This window comes from Eurosta solidaginis, chromosome 5, assembly GCF_040869045.1.
Source record: "Eurosta solidaginis isolate ZX-2024a chromosome 5, ASM4086904v1, whole genome shotgun sequence".
Classification (NCBI taxonomy): Eukaryota; Metazoa; Arthropoda; class Insecta; order Diptera; family Tephritidae; genus Eurosta; species Eurosta solidaginis.
In genome coordinates this window covers 244,812,695-244,832,472 of record NC_090323.1, presented here as the reverse complement: position 1 = coordinate 244,832,472, position 19,778 = coordinate 244,812,695, and the positions used below count along the sequence as shown (strand labels likewise).

General features: G+C 38.0%; 1 protein-coding gene across 1 annotated transcript in view; it reads left to right on the top strand.

Moving 5' to 3' along the window:
* Nucleotides 1–8,883: 8,883 nt before the first annotated feature.
* lin-28 (protein lin-28 homolog) overlaps nucleotides 8,884–19,778 on the top strand; it is a 35,639-nt gene continuing 24,744 nt past the window's right edge. The window contains exon 1 of the mRNA XM_067757472.1: nucleotides 8,884–9,575. Coding sequence (XP_067613573.1) covers nucleotides 9,359–9,575 — 217 coding nt within the window. The 5' untranslated portion in view covers nucleotides 8,884–9,358. The remainder of the gene's footprint in view (nucleotides 9,576–19,778) is intronic.

The window sequence follows — 19,778 nt, the reverse complement described above, 5'->3', positions numbered from 1 at the left end:
AATAAAGGAAGAAAAATCTAGAAGAGCATCTTCATTAGAAAGCCCGGACATAAAAACAAATTGTTTAGGGCTAAAAACTTTAACTTTATTTAAATACGACAGCACCCTATTTTTAATTGCTTTCTCAAAAATTTTTGAGATTGAAGATAAAAGAGATATGGGCCTGTAGTTATTTTAGTCTTTCTTATTCACCTTTTTAAAAAGTGGTATAACCGTAGCGCAGTTTAAGTGAGCAAGAAAAATTCCGGAGGCTATACTTATATTAAATAAATCTTTAAAAATATGAACAATTTTAAAGGCTATGCTCTTTAAAGTTCGATTGTTGTCATTATCACTTGATTTAGAGTTATTTAGAGATTTAATTACATTAATAATTTCTGCGCCTGTAATGGCAGGGACCAGCCAGTTCAACCTAACTTAACGGCATCAAAGAAAAAACTGTTACTAGGCGGAAAGAATTCGGTATGTATTGGGTTTGTATAGCAGGTGCAGGGCTTAGGAATACTGCTTAAATCGGAGGCTTTTCCTACGTTGACAAAGAAATCATTGAGTTCGTTTGGAACTTCCTGGCGCTCTGACACATCTACACCATTCAGGTTTAATACGAGCGAGTCGCACTTTCTTTTAGAATTACGGTTTGTTATTCTATTTACAGCATCCCATTATTTTTTGGAGTTGCCCTGCGCTATGAAAAAAAGATTTTGAAAATATTTATCGCGCCTTGTACGTATTTCTTTGTTTACCCTGTTAGTCAACAGACGTCCACGATTTCTTAGCTTAGTATTCGCCGGATGCATGTTGCTAATCTTTTTTAATAGAGCTTGAGTGATCCAAGGTTTAAGAGTTAAAGTTGATAGAGAGAGTTGATAGAGATACTTGAGTAGTTTATGTGCATCGTAAGTGTTTCCATGAAAAACAAGTAAGGAAGGCTAAGTTCGGGTGTAACCGAACATTACATGCTCAGCTGAGAGCTTTGGAGACAAAATAAGGGAAAATCACCATATAGGAAATTTAACCTAGGGTAACCCTGGAATGTGTTTGTATGATATGGATATCAAATGGAAGGTATTAAAGATTATTTTGAAAGGGAGTGAGCCATAGTTCTGTAGGTGGACGCCATTTCGGGATATCGCCGCAAAGGTGGACCAGTATGGGTGGACCGGGGGTGACTCTAGAATGCGTTTGTACGATATTGGTATCTAATTAAAGGTATTAATGAGGGTTTTAAAAGGGAGTGGTGGTAGTTGTATATGTGAAGGCGTTTTCGAGATATCGACCAAAGTGTGGACCAGGGTGACCCAGAACATAATCTGTCGGGTTCCGCTAATTTATTTATATATGTAATACCACGAACAGTATTCTTGCCAAGATGCCATGGGCTGTTGATTTCGCCCTGCAGAACTTTTTCATTTTATTTTACTTAATATCGTAGGAGTGACACCCATTTTACAAAGTTTTTTCTAAAGTTAAATTTTGCGTCAATAAACCAATCCAATTACCATGTTCCATCCTTTTTCCATATTTGGTATAGAACTATGGCGTTTTTTTCATTTTTCGTAATTTTTGATATCGAAAAAGTGGGCGTGGTCATAGTCGGATTTCGGTAATTTTTTATACCAAGATAAAGTGAGTTCAGATAAGTATGTGAACTAAGTTTAGTAAAGATATATCGATTTTTCCTAAGGTTATCATGTTAAAGGCCCCGAACGGAAGGACAGACGGCCGACTGTGTATAAAAACTGGGTGTGGCTTCAACCGAATTCATCCATTTTCACAGAAAACAGTTATCCTCATGGAATCTATGCCCCTACCAAATTCCACGAGGATTGGTAAATTTTTGTTCGACTTATGGCATTAAAAGTATTCTAGACGAATGAACAAGGGCGGAGCCACGCCCATTTTGAAATATTCTTTTATTTTTGTATTTTGTTGCACCATATCATTATTGGAGTTGAATGTTGACATAATTTACATATATACTGTAAAGATATTACATTTTTTGTTAAAATTTGACTTTAAAAAAAAATTTTTTTTAAAAGTGGGCGTGTTGGTCATCCGAATTTGCTAATTTTTATTTAGCTCACATATAGTAATAGGCGTAACGTTCCTGCTAAATTTCATCATGATATCTTCAACGACTGCCAAACTACAGCCTGCAACACTTTTAAATTACCTTCTTTTAAAAATGGGCGGTGCCACGCCCATTGTCCAAAATTTTACTAATTTTCTATTTTGCGTCATAAGGTGAACCCACCTACCAAGTTTCATCGAAATTTTCGATATCGAAAAAGTGGGCGTGGTTGTAGTCCGATTTCGTTCATTTGAAATAGTGATCTGAGATGAGTGCCCGGGAACCTACATATCAAATTTCATCAAAATACCTCAAAATTTACTCAAGTTATCGTGTTAACGGACAGACGGACGGACGGACGGGCGGACATGGCTCAATCAAATTTTTTTTCGATACTGATGAATTTGATAAATGGAAGTCTATATCTATCTCGACTCCTTTATACCTGTACAACCGACCGTTATCCAATCAAAGTTAATATACTCTGTGAGCTCTGCTCAACTGAGTATAATTATATGCTTTATCTACATTTGACCCATTCTGTTTCCCATTTTTCAGAGCGAAGTGATTCATTTAACACATACAACTTTATTTTCATATTAGTTGATAATATGTCGCAATTGGTAATTCGCCTATTTGCATTTAAATTAGTAAGTTGAATTCTGGTCATACAATGGTCCCAAATTCCAAAGTCAAGATCTATACCAACATGCATATTATTTTCAATATTACTAAATCTACCATAAAAATGGTCTCTACAGGTCCCTGATTTTGGCCCAGTACCCTCGTGAATGAAGGAAAATAAACCATGTTCTGCTAGGAGCGCAAGATAGTTGTCTAACATAGAATTGGTGCTCATTAAATCAAAATTAAAATCGCCTAATATAACAATATTTGATGCTTTTTCTCTACTTGTAATAGGTAAAATTTTTACTTATCTTGGAACAACACCGACTTACGCAGTATATGTCAACATAACACCAACCATATTTTCAGTTATAATGTGGAACCTTAAACATCTATATTTCTTGCTCCTGCCCTTTTGAAATTGCATGTTTATTTGAACTTCCGTTAGAGGATATCGGTAACAGTTTTTGATTGATCACACCTATTGGATGGGCAAAACACTGCTAAAAGAATAAGAAGGGGAAAAAGAAGAATAAAAAAAGAGGGTGGCCCCACACCACTGGAGTAACCAGGTGGAAGATGATTTAAATTCCTTTGGTAATACCAAGTTGCAAATTCCCATCCGTTTGGGAGACATCAAAAGAAGGCAGTAGTTCCATATGATCAATAAAGCAGAAAAGGCGTGAACAGACCGCGGGGCTGCAAAACTTATAAGATCATATGCAAATCCTACGACGCTAGACTCGCAAAGTTGCTCATATCTCTAAAGAGACTAGCCTTAAAGCTCACGATGGGCATACTATTTGGACACTACCTTCTTTCTAGTGTCACATGCTTATTAGTTAGGCCTCGTCAGTAGGTTAGGTTAGGTGAAAGTGGCCGCCTCCGCTTCCCAAAAATGGAGACACACGTAGACCATTGTGGCCCATTGTGATACCAGGAAGGAGCCCTTGTTTCCCTTCTGTAAAACGTGGTTCATACACCCATGAAGCTGAACCAGCGCGTTCTCCTAATGTAGCACAGAATTTTCTTTATATTTGCGTATTTTAGTTCAGCGAGGCACCCGCAGAAATGTGTAGATATCGGTACCTGGTCTTCGACAGGGTGGGACAATGGCATTGACAATGATCGACGCTTTCTATCTCTTCAAGGGATGACAGAGTTGTCAGGTCTCGAGACAAGAATTAATTTAGGTCTTAGAAAACTTCTTGTAGTTGCCAAGAGTATGGAGTTATTCTATAACATAACTACTGGTGCCAAATTGGGGGTTTTCATTCTCACTCACTGTATGTGAGATCTTTGTTGACCGGCAAGTTCATCCTAACCATAGCAAATTTGCAAAACATAACCTAGCACAGCTAAGAAGCGACTGGCCTGCCTTGTTGCACGGTCGTAACCATTTAAACGATTATGCGCCGATTAAGCAAGCATACACAGTGTTCGTTTGCAGGGGTGTAGTGAGGGGGGGAATCTTGCACCGGGGGCGCCAAATGGTCCGCAAAGCAGAAATTCCTGGATAATTTCTCAAAAAGTAATAGAAGAAGCGAAGTCTCTTTGTGAAAAATTGGATATTGATATAGTAAAACGTGGAAGATGCCGCCGCAAAATCCCCGGAGAATCGGCTAGAGATGTTGGTCTCACCACAGAATGTGAAATTCCTCGCGTTATGAAAAGTATTCTCGATCGTCTCTAACAAGAGATACGTAAAAGATTTACACGACTAAGTTGCATTAATTTTAGATTTGGATTTCTCTTAGACGTTGGAAATTTGTTAAACAAGGATAATAACAGCTTAGAAAGAAATTGCAAGAACTTGGGTGAATCTTATAATACAGATTTTGATGGAACAAATTTTTTATCAAATTATGTGACTGCAAAATATTACTTCGCAATAAAAAAGAAATGGAACCTAAAACTCTGTTAGAATTGCTTATTTTTATAATCTCGTATGGAGTTTTTCCAAACATGCGAGTGGCACTTAAAATACTCTTGACTATCTCAGTATCAATTGCTAGCTGCGAACGTTCATTCAGCAAATTAAAACTGATTTTGACATATTTACGAACTCCGATGGGGCAAGGTCGCCTAAGTGTCCCAACATTATTAAGTGTGGAAAAAGAAAAATGCCTAAAAAATATTTTTCCACGGGTGCAAGAAAACGTTACTACGCCACTGTTAGTTGGTACCTATTTACTTACTAGTTTGCTTCGAGGCATTCGCGTTGACTAGGATTACTAAATTATAATGGGAGAAAAGCACTATCAAAGTGGAAGGCATTCGAGGAGTTTTCCTGTTTCCTAATTAAGAGATTTCCCGTTGAGAAAGTTTTGGGAAGAAACCGAGTTGGACTAGACAGTGTTATGTTTAAAGAAAAGAATTTGGTGGGGTTAAAGCCAAGTCATCCTATTGACCCATGTTTTCCGCTAATATTCAATACAATATTTCTATTGGTTCACCTTCAGGTTGGGTCACCATTATTTGAATACAATTATGATAACCGGTGGGCATTGCTTTTGGGTGCGCTAATTTTAACTTATTATTAAATTCAATTCAAATTCAATGCGTTTTATTATAAATTGGTGCATTATGTCCTTTGTTCTTAAAATAAATTTAAACTCTGGTGAGTAAATAATTATTCCCTTGGTTATTTGACAAGCGAAACTAATAAGTAATTATTTTTGTTTTTAGTGTAAGGTACTCACACATACATACGTGGATTTATAAGGGTGGATGTGTCTTGATTATATTTACTATAAAGTTCATTGCATAAACTGAAATGGGAAAATCCACCTTGATGCTTAGTCAGCAAAATCATTGCAATCTCCTCACTCCTACCAAATGCTACAGAGAGCGAAATTAAAACAAATTGTACGTCTAGCCTAGAGAAATCATATAGGGGTTGACTGTTGACTTTGTATGCATTCCAGGCACGTTTGGTATTTTCAGCGATTTTTCGCAACAAAAAAATTAAATCTATTACAATAGAACGCACGTAACAAATTTAAGTATTTCGCTTTGCTCTGCTTTGATAGCTGCGACGTAATAGATAAAATGCACGAATAACGCGGTTTTGGTATAAAAGCATATCAACGATCGCTCACACCACCCATGCCTAAAAATTATGTAACTAGTATCTGAGGGAAGTAGTCTCGGAAATGCTCATATCAGTTACAGTGCTTACCTAATTCTGTTCGTCTGCATTCGGAAACTATTTAGGTTTGAGTACAGTTCAAGACGTGATTCTGCTTCCTCAAATTATTATATAAGGGTTGTCGGCCAAAAACACAGTCTTATTTCAATAGTAGTTCCATCCGAAAAATCTTTTCAGAATGCTGTTGTTGTTATTGCGGTCATAAAGACACTCCACGAATGTTTATGGGGAGTGTTATCGGGGTTGATGGTTCTTTGCAGGATCAAGATGCGGTACGTTCCGTTAAAAAGCACCATTAAGGTACTAGCCCGACCATCTCGTTAACGATCTTATCAAACATTGAACCGTATAGGATACCCCTCGCGTAGTTGAGTTTGAAAATTGGGTGTTGCGGAAGTTGTTAAGCTCTGAATTTTGCCCATAAACCGCTTGAACTCCTTAGAATGTTTTCTGAACCATTAAGAGATCAGTTAGGAATCTCTTCGGAATAATTTCGTAATCTCTTTGGAACTACTTTGATATCATTCTGTACCAAATTCGAAACTTCGTAAAAATATATATGCAATCACTTCTTCATCAGAATCATTTTGGATACCTGCGGAGTCATATCGGATCTACTTCGGGATTATTTTCGAGATTACGCATTAACCATTTCGGGCTTATTTCGCAAATGCTTTAGGGCTTTTACGGAACCATGTTGAGAATACTTTATGGCCATTTCGATATAAATATTTTTGAACTTTTTTAGAGGAGCTTAATCAGCTTGTTATCGGTTACATCCAATATCGACAAGTTTTCCGTTTGTTCTCGGCTTGTTATCGATAAAGACATTATCGTCGAGTTATCAGCTTGTTATTATCGACTGAAAGGAGTGTTATTGGTTTCCTGTCGGCGTGTTAAGCGCCAAATACACGACACGAACATTTCCGCGAACATTCCGCAATCTTGTTCGCAGCTTTGGCCATACACCATACGAACTTTTGGCCGAACATTAGTTCTCTTTCAGACAGCGATGAATACGGACAACAATTGTGCTGCAGCAATATTGCTCGCTGTGGCAATTAAGCTTATTCTTTTTAATTTTATTACAATAATCTTTGCTTTTTACTTGCCACAATGATGGCAAAGATTTATACATTTCAATAAATTCACTCAGAAATTTTTTATTGTCCATTTTACTTTTCCGCGCACGTCTGTTCCGTTCAGAAATTACTACGATTATGAGCTATTTCGCCATACACGCACGAACAGTTCGCGCAAATGTTCGCCAAAAATTAAAATATTTTGATTTTTGGCGAACATTTGCGCGAACTGGCAAACACCACCATACACGACAGAAAAGCTCGCAGATACATGACATAACGGGAATGTTCGCGGAAATGTTCGTGTCGTGTATTTGGCGCTTAACTGTCGGATTATGTTAATGAACGGTTTAATAACAAACACATGAATCGTCGATAACGTTGTTAGGGATAAAATATCGATAACACTTTAATAAAAAACCAATACCTCGTCTATAGTAAATCGATAACACGCCGATTACAGAGCGATACCAAATCGATAGCATGACGTCTGGGTTCACCTACGATTTCCCTTTAGCGATAAAGTATCGATAACACTTTAATAACACGCCGATTACAAAGCGATACCAAATCGATAGCATGCCGTCTGGTTTCAACCACCGTTTCCCTTTCGATATCGGTTTCGGTTCTACAACGTCAAAAAAAAATTCACTTGAATACGAATCCTATTTCTGATAATCGGCACTTGTTTGTCTTTCAACAGATGTTGTCCACTAGATGCTAGCTATTCAGATGCAGCAGAGAATACATTCATTTTTTTTTTTTTTTGTAAATCATACTATATTATATCTGGAGAGAAAGTGATAGCTGCTTCCAGGGAAAGTTCGGTGACGGTTGCTCCTTACATCGTCCCAAATGCTAAATATAATATGATTATTAAAAATTGCCAGCTAGAAAATTGAGCATGTGGTAAAAGAAGCCGCAAAGATGTGAATTGAAGTAAGGGGCGAAAAATTGCTGATCATGTGCAAGTCTTACAATAATAAGTCCCATTTGTCATGCTCACCTAACAGTATCGAATCTAATTTATTTAGCATGCGGTTTAGAGATTCAAAACGTTCCCGCGGTGGCCGGTCTGATGCCTTAATGATATCATTTTCCGGAGCGTTCCGCAAGGGTCATCAACATCGATGAAACTCTCAAAAACCTACGGGGATTCTCTTTATCGCTACCAGAAGAAAAAAAAAGAAGTAAAGTTGCTTATGTTTATAAAGAGCGAGGACTTGAGGCTCATCAAGGACGTGCTAACATTATACAACTAGTTCCGGGTGTACCTTGGGCTGATCTTATTTGATGCAGCGAGTTAGTAAACATGCGTGAGTTTTTCTGAGTGTGTGTATGAAATTGTAGTAATATATCTATGGATGTGTGCGTATGCGTGTAAGAACAACTACTTTGCTGAGAGCTATATAAAAATACTTATCTATTGGATAGATGACGTACCAGTCCATAAAGTATCTGCTGATTGTGCGTAGCTGGGCATTATTAAAAGAATCAAATAGCTCTGCCTGGGCGCTGCTCACTCTAGCAGAAGCAGCAACGGCAACAATCAGAAACACAATAACAACTTATACATTCACCTTTATACCTAGAATGTGAATAACTATTGTATGTTCATTGAAACGTACACACGACTAGTCATACCTGAACACATACATACATCAATACGCATATATAACTACATACATACATAACTATATAGTTATGAGCATACCTAGGACTTGTTGGGTCTAGCTGAAATGTTAATTTGGAAACTCTAACTATTTGGTAGATATTTGTTGATTTCAAATTTCGGGTACTCATAGGCGCTCAACGTCGTCAACGACAGTGACGCCGGCAGCATAAAAGCAGCGACTACGCATTTATGTTTTGTTGGGATTTTCTAGTTTGGCGTTTTCTAGTCAATCGTCAAGTCGTCAGTCGTAAAGTAAGCGTCATCATACTCCGTCATCATTGCGCTTTTTTGTTTTGTTATTCAATTGACGCTCCCTCTTGATTTAATCTCATTCTGTGGTTCGTAGTTGGTTTATACTTAGATATGGAGCGTTTTTGAAAGGAATGGAAGTTTTATGATTTATATAAGTTATGAAGGCCAGGAAGAGAGAGAGCCAGTGTGCAAATATCCTTCAGCCAGTAAGGAAGTTAATTGCAGAACTCTACAAAAAAAAAAAACCAAAAACTATATCGCGTAACTTACTTTAGAAAAAAGTGCTAATTATAAAAATCTTACATTTTATTTTAAAACTTACGTGTAAAAAATTTTAAATAAAAAAAAATATAACTTTAACTAAAAGCAGCCACGATTTGGTGAAGAAACAATATTCACCCATACATATGTACAAATATCATTCTTGTCAGCAACATTTTTATATTTAGTTTAAAATAGCGAAAGTATCTACAAACCTTACTTAAATTAAACCGGGGAAAATGCAACCAACAAATATATCTACTAGCAGTCAATCTACTAACACCAGCACAACCATCACAAATGTCACTAACACGCAGACCATCGCGCCAGCTGCATCAACAGCGCAAAGCGATCGTACAAGTTGTATATCCACAGAGCAAATGGCTTTAGTACCACAACAACAACAACAACATAGAGAAGAAAGTGCTTCCTCGTTTGTTGAAAATATAACCTATGGTGAGTATAAATCCTATTTAAGTGGTTTTACTTCCCTGCAAAAAATCGTGCGATTAATCCCTAAGGAGAGCGGTCTGCGATTGATCTCTTCTGTCCACATAGGGGTACATTTGATTCCCTCTAGTCCCTTTTGGGTACATTTGGCATCAGTCAGTTTGAAGAAGAGTATTTTATGAGGGAGTGGGCCATAGTTCTATAGGTGGACGCTATTTAGGGATATAGCCATAAAGGTGTATCAGGGTTGACTCTAGAATGCGTTTGTACGATAAGGGTATCAAATGAAAGGTGTTAATGAGTATTTTAAAAGGGAGTAATCCTTAGTTCCATAGGTGGACGCCGTTTCGAGATATCGCCACAAAGGTGGACCAGGGGTGACCCTAGAATTTGTTTGTACAATATGGGCATCAAACGAATGGTGTTAATGAGTATTTTAAAAGGGAGTGGACCTTAGTTCTATAGGTGGATGCCGTTTCGAAATATCGCCATAAAGGTGGAGCAGGGGTGACTCTAGAATGTGTTTGTACGATATGGGTATCAAATTAAAGGTGTTAATGAGTATTTTAAAAGGGAGTAATACTTAGTTCCATAGGTGGACGCCGTTTCGAGATATCGCCATAAAGGTGGATCAGGGGTGACTTTAGAATATGTTTGTACGATATGGGTATCAAACGAAAGGAGTTAATGAGTATTTTTAAAAGGGAGTGGGCCTTCGTTCTATAGGTGTTCGCCTTTTCGAGATATCGCCATAAAGGTGGACCAGGGGTGACTTTAGAATATGTTTGTACGATATGGGTATCAAATGAAAGGTGTTAATGAGTATTTTAAAAGGGCGTGGGGCTTAGTTCTATAGGTGGACGCCTTTTCGAGATATCGCCATAAAGGTGGACCAGGGGTGACTGTAGAATGAGTTTGTACGATATGGGTATTAAATTAAAGGTATTAATGGGAGTTTTAAAAGGGAGTGGTGTGAAGGCGTTTTCCAGATATCGACCAAAATGTGGACCAGGGTGACCCAGAACATCATCTGTTGGATACCGCTAATTTATTTATATATGTAATACCTGCCAAAATTTTAAGGGTTTTTTATTTCGCCCTGCAGAACTTTTTCATTTTCTTCTACTTAATATGGTAGGTGTCACAACCATTTTATAAAGTTTTTTCTAAAGTTATATTTCGCGTCAATAAAACAATCCAATACCTTACCATGTTTCATCCCTTTTTTCGTATTTGGTATAGAATTATGGCATTTTTTCATTTTTCATAATTTTCGATATCGAAAAAGTGGGCGTGGTCATAGTCGGATTTCGTTCATTCTTCATACCAAAATAAAGTGAGTTCAAGTAAGTACGTGAACTAAGTTCATTAAAGATATGTCGATTTTTGTTCAAGTTATCGTGTTAACGGCCGAGGGGAAGGACAGACGGTCGACTGTGTATAAAAACTGGGCGTGACTTCAACCGAATTCGCCCTTTTTCACAGAAATAAGGTACTGTCTTAGAATCTAAGCTCCTACTAAATTTCACAAGGATTGGCAAATTTTTGTTCGACTTATGGCATTAAAAGTATCCTAGACAAATTAAATGAAAAAGGGCGGAGCCACGCCCATTTAGAAATTTTCTTTTATTTTTGTATTTTGTTGCACCATATCATTACTGCAGTTGAATGTTGACATAATTTACTTATATACTGTAAAGATATTCAATTTTTTGTTAAAATTTTACTTTAAGCAAATTTTTTTTTAAAAGTGGGCGTGGTCCTTCTCCGATTTTGCTAATTTTTATTAAGCGTACATATAGTAATAGGAGTAACGTTCCTGCCAAATTTCATTATCATATCTTCAACGACTGCCAAATTACAGCTTGCAAAATTGTTAAATTACCTTCTTTTAAAAGTGGGCGGTGCCACACCCATTGTCCAAAATTTTCTAATTTTCTATTCTGCGTCATAAGTTCAACACACCTACCAAGTTTCGTCGCTTTAGCTGTCTTTTGTAATGAATTATCGCACTTTTTCGGTTTTTCGAAATTTTCGATATCGAAAAAGTGGGCGTGGTTATAATCCGATATCGTTCATTTTAAATAGCGATCTGAGATGAGTACTCAGAAACCTACATACCAAATTTCATCAAGATACCGCAAAATTTACTCAAGTTATCGTGTTAACGGACGGACGGACGGACGGACATGGCTCAATAAAATTTTTTTTCGATCCTGATTATTTTGATATATGGAAGTCTATATCTATCTCGATTCCTTTATATATGTACAACCAACCGTTATCCAATCAAACTTAATATACTCTGTGAGCTCTGCTCAACTGAGTATAAAAAATGCGGAGCTCTATACTGAACCTAAAATACTAGGACCATATGTTCCACTATCGTAAAATTAAAAAAAATTTTAAAAACCTTAAGAATTCCTGTACGAGTAAAAAGAGGATTTGTCCGACAGTACCCAGAGACGAGCAAAGAGAATCTGTCCGACAGTACCCGTAGGGGTATAAAGAGGACCAGTCCGACACTATCCGTTCAGGCATAAACAGGTACAATTGGTCTCCCCATAGGACATGCTCAAACAAAAGGGATCACCCCAACCCATATAAAGAGATCAGAACTGGCTATAGTCGCATATTCATTTGCGACTCCTCCTTCGTCCTAGAGTAATCGCATTTTTTGCAGGGTGTGTGTAGACAAAGAGATCTTATTAGTTTGTCAATGAAACGCCGACGTGGTATTTGCAGTTTCACTATTGATAATTTTGTATACACAGTTGTGCAGATATGCTTTGAAATGTTAATTTTATCACAGAAGTAAAAGAAAGTAAAAATTTATAGTATCCAACACGAATAATTGCAGACTACTCTCCTACGAGCTAGTTACACATTTTCCTGCCAACTAGGCCCAGGTCCTACTCAGCTCACTATAAAAGGGTGCAAGCTTTTTGTGTATTATTCAAGCATAAAAAAATCCCTGGAAAGGATTGGGATATGGAGAAGCATACATCCATATTGGCTGCCAGCGCATGTGGCAATAAACAGGAGTGAATGCTTCCCATTGGGTGAGCTTAAGAGAAAGCGAGAGTTGCACATGATCGACCATGCGGGAAAGGCGTGCACCTAAGCGCGGGATAGTAAAGTGTCAAATTCAATGTGTAGTTCTTACATCCTTTGACTAACAAAGTTACTCTTATCATTAAAAAGAGAGGACTGTAGACTCATGATGGATATTCCGACTGGACGCAGCCTTCTGGGGTCGCATGCTTTTAAATTAGTAAGTGATAGCAGATGTAGAAAGTGCGGTTTGGATGAGGGAACGATCGAGCAGGTTTTGTGCATGTGCCCAGCGCTTGCGAGACTAAGGCTTCAGCTTAGGAGTGATACAGCTGTCAGATTTAGAAGCAGCAAGTGGCATAGGTCGTTCTCGTATTTAACAAGAGGACTGCGTTAGTTTATAACAAGGGGCCTGGTTTTTGATAGGATTTTTCAGTTTGGTCGTTAAACGAACTTCTCGTAATACATTGGAGTCAGTTCAATCCTTGTAAGGTCCTAACGGACCGGACAGTTCAACCTAAACTGATCTAAGTATAAAAAACCTGTGGATACTTGCCGATTTTTTGAAAACTGATCTTTAGTTATACTAATCCATCATGTTTACATATGGGTAATTCCACGCCAATTAACTGTGAATTCGCTGAACTTTGAAGAGTTTATTGTAGACTTGGAATAAGGATATATGGATTTGTTATTCAAATTATTTAGTGTTTTCTGAAAATAAGCATTTGGGAATTTGCGTGGCCTTGGTAATCGACTTATCAACCAAGAACCAAACTACAGACAAGTTGCAAAATGATACCAACAGTTTTTGATTTACGACTTGTAAAACGTTACGACTTTCTTCTTTTTAATGTGGGCGGTGCCACGCCCATTTGTTTCTTTTTAATCTACTAAGTATTCACTTTTCGTCATAAAGTAAACCCACTAAGAAAAATTAAAAAAAAAAAAATGCACACGGCGACGGTTGTCACCACATGTTTCCGAGTTTTTCATCCTCATTAGCTAGGTTTTCGAGACCTGAGTTTTGAACTCGAAATCTCCAACATTCATTCTTCATACTGGTGTAAAGGCACTATCTACTCAGCGATATCAATGTCCCGATGCATGCTTTTGTAAATTGTCTTTATGTATAGCATTTTTTATTCCTACCCCTTTTACACACAATTTAATACATATTGTAACGAATTTATTGAAACTCCGTTTATTTGCAACCTTCTACTAACGTTCGTATCGCTAAACTGTTGAATAAATAACTCTAATATTCAATAATGCACAATGGCCTTTATTAAATTACTTCACAATAATGCTGATACTTCACAACCAATAGCTTGCTTAAATCGAACTGATTGCCCATGCCTCAGCTGGTGCTGCTTTTATACTCTTCGGTTTCCTCGTCGGCATACTTCTAGGCGTTTCTTCTTCTAGAATTTACCGCTATAAACTCACCAGCTATAAACTGCAGATGCACGATCGTCCCGATCAGAAAAACTTCCTGATCTAAACGCCGCTAGCATCTCGAAATGAATCACCCTTCTATTTCTTGGTTTCCCAATGGTTTGTATACGGTAGATAGTATCACTGACCTTCTTCACAACCTTGTACGGGCCTTCCCAACTGCACCGAAATTTGGATGGAACACCTTTCCACACTTGAGGGTTGTATAACAGTACCAAATCTTCCTCCAAGAAATCTTCCAAATTTTTGTTCTCGTTGTACCTGTGTTTCCTCTTACTACTCATTATACTGGTCCGTTCCCTCACACTCTGTTGTTTGGCCAAAGATCTACTTCGTAGAGCTTGCGCTTGACGGATTGGCGTAGCATAATCCGTATCGTTCCCACGTTTCGCAAAAGTAGTGCTCCCGGGCTTGAAACTACTCTCGCATTAATTCTGAGAAATTATTTCTTTCGTGTTTGTGCATCCATTTGGTTTTGTCAATGCCAGTGTTTCTCTCGCAGGTACTTCTGATTTCGCTTTATTTGGCCCACTCGATCCATCAATCTTTACCTTTAACTTTCGTGGTCTTTGTCGAGTCTTCTCCACCAGTACTCAATTACTGCTGACCCCTTTCTCCAAACTCAATTTAAGTGGCACATCCTGGTTCATATAATGCATAACCCTTCTCTGCATATCGATCCTGATGTCATTGTCAACTAAGAAATCCACTCCCAATATGACTTCAGCAACAATCTCTGACACAACGAATTTGTGTAGAACCATGATCTTTCCAATTAAGACTTCACATATCACTTCTCCCCGGACTTGGTTATACTCACCAGTGACCATACGCAACCTTGCTCCAGGTAATAGCTTTACTCTCCTGTTGACCAAATCAGATCGAATCAAGGAATGAGGCGCGGCCGTGTCTACAGTAAGTACACGTTCCTTGTCATCCACATTCCCTCTGACGGTAAGACTGCTTAATTTCCTTCCAATTTGCGACACAGATATCACAGGACATTCAATAGCTGGAGCTAGCTCTCGATCTCTATATTTTACTCGCTCTTGCTCATCCCCTTCAGCTTTGTTATTAAGACTACCCATTATGTTGAAACCACTAAGATCAAGATCGCAATGACGTGCAACGTGACCGGGCTTCCCGCATTTGTCGCATTTGATAACTCTTTCACTCCGCTTTTGCGATCCTTTCAGCGCCTCCAATATTGTGTTCACCCAGTCTGGCCTTTCTACCTCCACACGGCGTACTTTGAACGCTGGCTTACACAGAAGCGATGCTGTTTCCTGAATCAGAGCATGTGATAGCGTTTCTGTGAATGTAGGTTTTGGGTTTGCGTATGTCGTTCGCTTCGTTTCCACGTCCCGTATGCCATTTATAAAGCTCTGGATTTTTACCCTTTCGGTGTATTCCACGGGTGCGTCCGCATTCGCTAAATGTGCCAGCATTTCAACATCCGACGCAAACTCTTGCAATGTTTTACCAGCCCTCTGGAAGCGGTTCAGTAACTCCCTTTGGTATATCTGTCTCTTATAATCGGTTCCGTATCGTCTCTCTAGAGCGCCGATCAATGCTTCATAATTGCTTCGTTCTCCCTCTGGAATGGTCTGTAAGATTTCGGCAGCTGGTCATTTTAAAGCCACGAACAATGCAGCAACTTTATCTTCAGCATTCCAGTTGTTCACTGTTGCGGTCTTCTCAACTGTAGCTTAAAGACCTGGGAAGAAACAGAACCGGCAAAAGATGGAGTTTTTACCTTCGGATTGCTCGCTGGAAGAGCCGGGCGGTTTAGTTGTAATTGCTCCATACGACCTTTTAAATCATCGACTTCTGCCTGAAATTGTGCGATTTTTGCATCCTGCGATTCAAGTTTTGATGATTCCCTGGCTTCCTGTGTCTCTAGCTGCGAGAATCTGTGAGTTTCTGGTGCTTTCAACTGCTCAGCCATATATGTCTTCTGTTCATCTAACTGTGTTTCCATCTTGGTTGTTATACGAGTCTCCTGCGATTCTAGTGGGGATGCCATTTGTGACGTCATATATGTCTTCTGTTCCTCCATTTGAGATGTGATATATGTCTTCTGTTCTGCCAGTTGAGATGACACTGTCGATGTGTGTGAAGATATTGCAGCCAATATCATGTTCAAGTCTGTGCTGGTAACTGCCTGCGATGTTTCGTTTTTCTCTTCAATATTTGTTGTTTCATCGCCATCAAGATGAAATACATACTCTTCCATGTTAAATCCTTCTGATTCCATTGCCTCTCATAGTCGTGCCTGAAGTTCGTGTTTATTGCCGGTTGTATTCATGCCACGGCTATCCATCTCCTTCTTCAGTTGCTGTATCCTCAATTCACTCCACTTTTCCAAGTCCTTGTTGTACCCAAAACCTTCGGAATTTATTCAACAATACCTCTTTTGACACCATTTATAACGAATTTAGTGAAACTCCGCTTATTTGCAACCTTCTACTAACGTTCGTATCGCTAAACTGTTGAATAAATAACTCTAATATTCAATAATGCAAAATGGCCTTTATTAAAGTACTTCACAATAACACGGATACTTCACAACCAATAGCTTGCTTAAATCAAACTGATTGCCCATGCCTCAGTTGGTGCTGCTTTTATACTCTTCGGTTTCCTCGTCGGCATACTTCTAGGCGTTTCTCCTTCTAGAATTTACTACTTGTTTACCAGCTATAAACTACAGATGCACGTTTATATCTTCTCATATGCGCGTGTATATGTGAGTGATACTTCGACCGATGATTGTATACTTTTGTGAGCATCTCAGATATATGCATGTGTTTGTGCATATCTCTCGGCTTCTTGTATGTACATATGTGTAGACATAATGATTGATTTGTTTATGTAGATACATTTGACTAGATACAATGAAGAGCTGACACTAAGTGAGCTTAGAGATGATAGTATGCCTTAGTGTTGCTAGTATTCGATACAATATGTATACTATATGATTTTTAATCCAAATTGTGTGGCACATTTTAAGAGGCGTTCAACAGAACGTAGTAATGTTGGTTTCATAGTAGTGCGTAATCAGTAATCCTTCCGGTGTTCAGTATTTTATCAATATTGTATTTAATTAGCGAGGGCGGCTCTTGTTGTTGTTGCAGTAGTAGCAAGAGAGGCTCATATTGCTTGTTGTAATTTTTATCTAATATTAATAATTTTTGTCTAAAAAAAAATTGTATAGAAAAAAAAATTAAAAAATGTAAGGCGCGATAACTTCCGAAGATATTTTAGGCCGAGCTTATCTTCCAATTTACGTCGTGCTCCTTTTTTTTAATTTTTCCTACAAATTGGCGGACGGGACCTACTTGTTTTATGTCGATTCCGAACGGCATCTGCGAGGCAGATGAGTTTTCACTGAGAGCTTTTCATGGCAGAAATACACTCGGAGCGTTTGCCATACACTGCCGAGGGGCGACCACGCTTAGAAAAATTTTCTTCTAATTGAAAAACCTTATTTCTAAAATTGTGATGTTGCTTTGCCCGGGGTGCGAACACAGGACATTCGGTGTGGTAGGCGGAGCACGCTACCATCACACCACGGTGGCCGCCAAAAAGAAAAAATTAAATACATAAAAGTAAATCATAATATGATGTTTCACCGCTTTATCGGTCTTTCATAATGAGATATCGCATTTGTAATTTCCCGAAGTTGTTCTTATCGATCTTTCTTAAACTGGAGTGGTCGCCAAGCGATTTCTTAAATTTTCACAAGGTTTATATTAAACAGCAAGGACAACCTCCTTGCCAAATTTAAACATGTTATCTTCGCCGTCGTTTGATTTAATGCTTCCAAAACTGCAAAATTTGTTTTTTCTCCTAAATGTGGCATCGTCCACGCCCACTTTTGCAAAATTTTATAAATTCTCTGCAACAAGGCTCATAGAGCTTTGCGCAAGTGTGTCCAAATGAGAGGCGAGGCAGCACACTGTACTATTTAAATAGACAGATCCCATAAGCTGTCAGATTACTGTAGTGTTTTGCAGGCGGAAAAAGTAGCCGTGCCCGAAGCAGTAGGAAGAAAATAGCTTTGCCTGCAGCCGCGTCAACTATTGTATTGACTGACAAGCAGTAAGTCTATGTTGGGTCATTGGTGTAGGGTTCTTATTATTTTTATTTAACTTTGTATTTTAGTTACTTTGAACTTTGTAATTCTAAAATGTTTTATTAATATTTTAATTTTCAATATTGATTTTTAAATTTTCAAAAATTTTCATTTAGGGTGAAAAATTTAAAAAGATATTGACGCATACATTTAGGCGTATTCTTTTTGAATAAAAGTTTCTTCATATATAAAATTAAAAGTGATTTCAATCACCACAATGGGGTATATGGGAATAGATGAAAATTAGAAAGCGGATTAGCTAGCTCAAAAGGGCGCCTTCTTCAAAGCTTGTACCTTCAGACGTCAGATTGGGCGATATTTCCTTTCCCTTCTTTTTTCCTCTTCCTTTTCTTGAATCGTGTTATACTTGATCCTTCCAACGACATGGCGCCTTCCCTTGTCTTGCTCTTTTAGTCGCCTACTACGACAGGCATGCTTACCGCAAAAAAATTCGAATCCATTATACCGTTGGGGGCCAGCGTAGTCGCTGGGTCTAGTCTAAAGTCTAATAATCTAAAACAATGCTTCTTACGACTTACTCTGGAGACTGTTAATACCAGATTTTTGTAGATCTTTGGTATTTGGAACTTGACTTAATTAATTAATTTATCACTTAATGAATTTACGTGTTGTTCTTCCCTTAATAGCTCAGCAAACCCGAAATTGATTCAACCAATGAAAATGTGGAAAGAAGGGTTTACTTAAGCGGGTCAAAGTATTTTTTTTCGTGAACTAAATTGATACCAGAAATTAAGTACAACCCCAATGGGAAAACATTTTATAGAGTAATGAAGCGGATAGTGGTGATTCTTCTAGCCATCTTTTGTACGTATTTTTTACACTTAAGTTCATATATGTCTATATATGTACATATATACATATGGACATTTGTCTGAGTATGCCTTATACTAAACTTTCATGGGAGGGTGAAAACTTCAATCAACTCTAAATCCGTGAGGGCGAAGATGTACAAATTTCGTTAAATACTATACAAATAATAAATTCACACTTACCCCTGCAATAACGCACTCTAGAGATTTGCCCAGAACTTTTTTTTGGAATGTAAGGTTTTTTCCTCTTGTATAATTTTACGTATGCCAGGATGTGCGCTTTCTTAAATGTTTGTTTCCCACGATCTTTAAACACACACGCGCAGATAATCAATGCATAGTTATTAGTTGTGAAGAAAATGCTTTCAGGTAAGTTTCTAGCTTGAAGCTTCTAATAGTTTGACTCTCCACTACTTTCTCTGCCCGAGTTCGACGATCGCTTGTAGTCCTTTTGTTTTGCTTGGCTTATGACCCCGTTATTATCCTCTCACTTTTCTTTTTACCATAAGATCTTGAGTTTTTCATCTTGGTTGTATGCCCCCGTGGTTGCAATTCATCCAATAGGCGCGTTCCGCAAAACACCCTGTATTACGGGGGTTGGAAGTTCTTGGTCACCAAATGGTTTTTACATCAACCTTTATCTACTGGGAAGCATAACAAAATACATTCGTACGTACATATATACATATATACATACATACATACATATTTATTTTTTTTATACCTTTCATG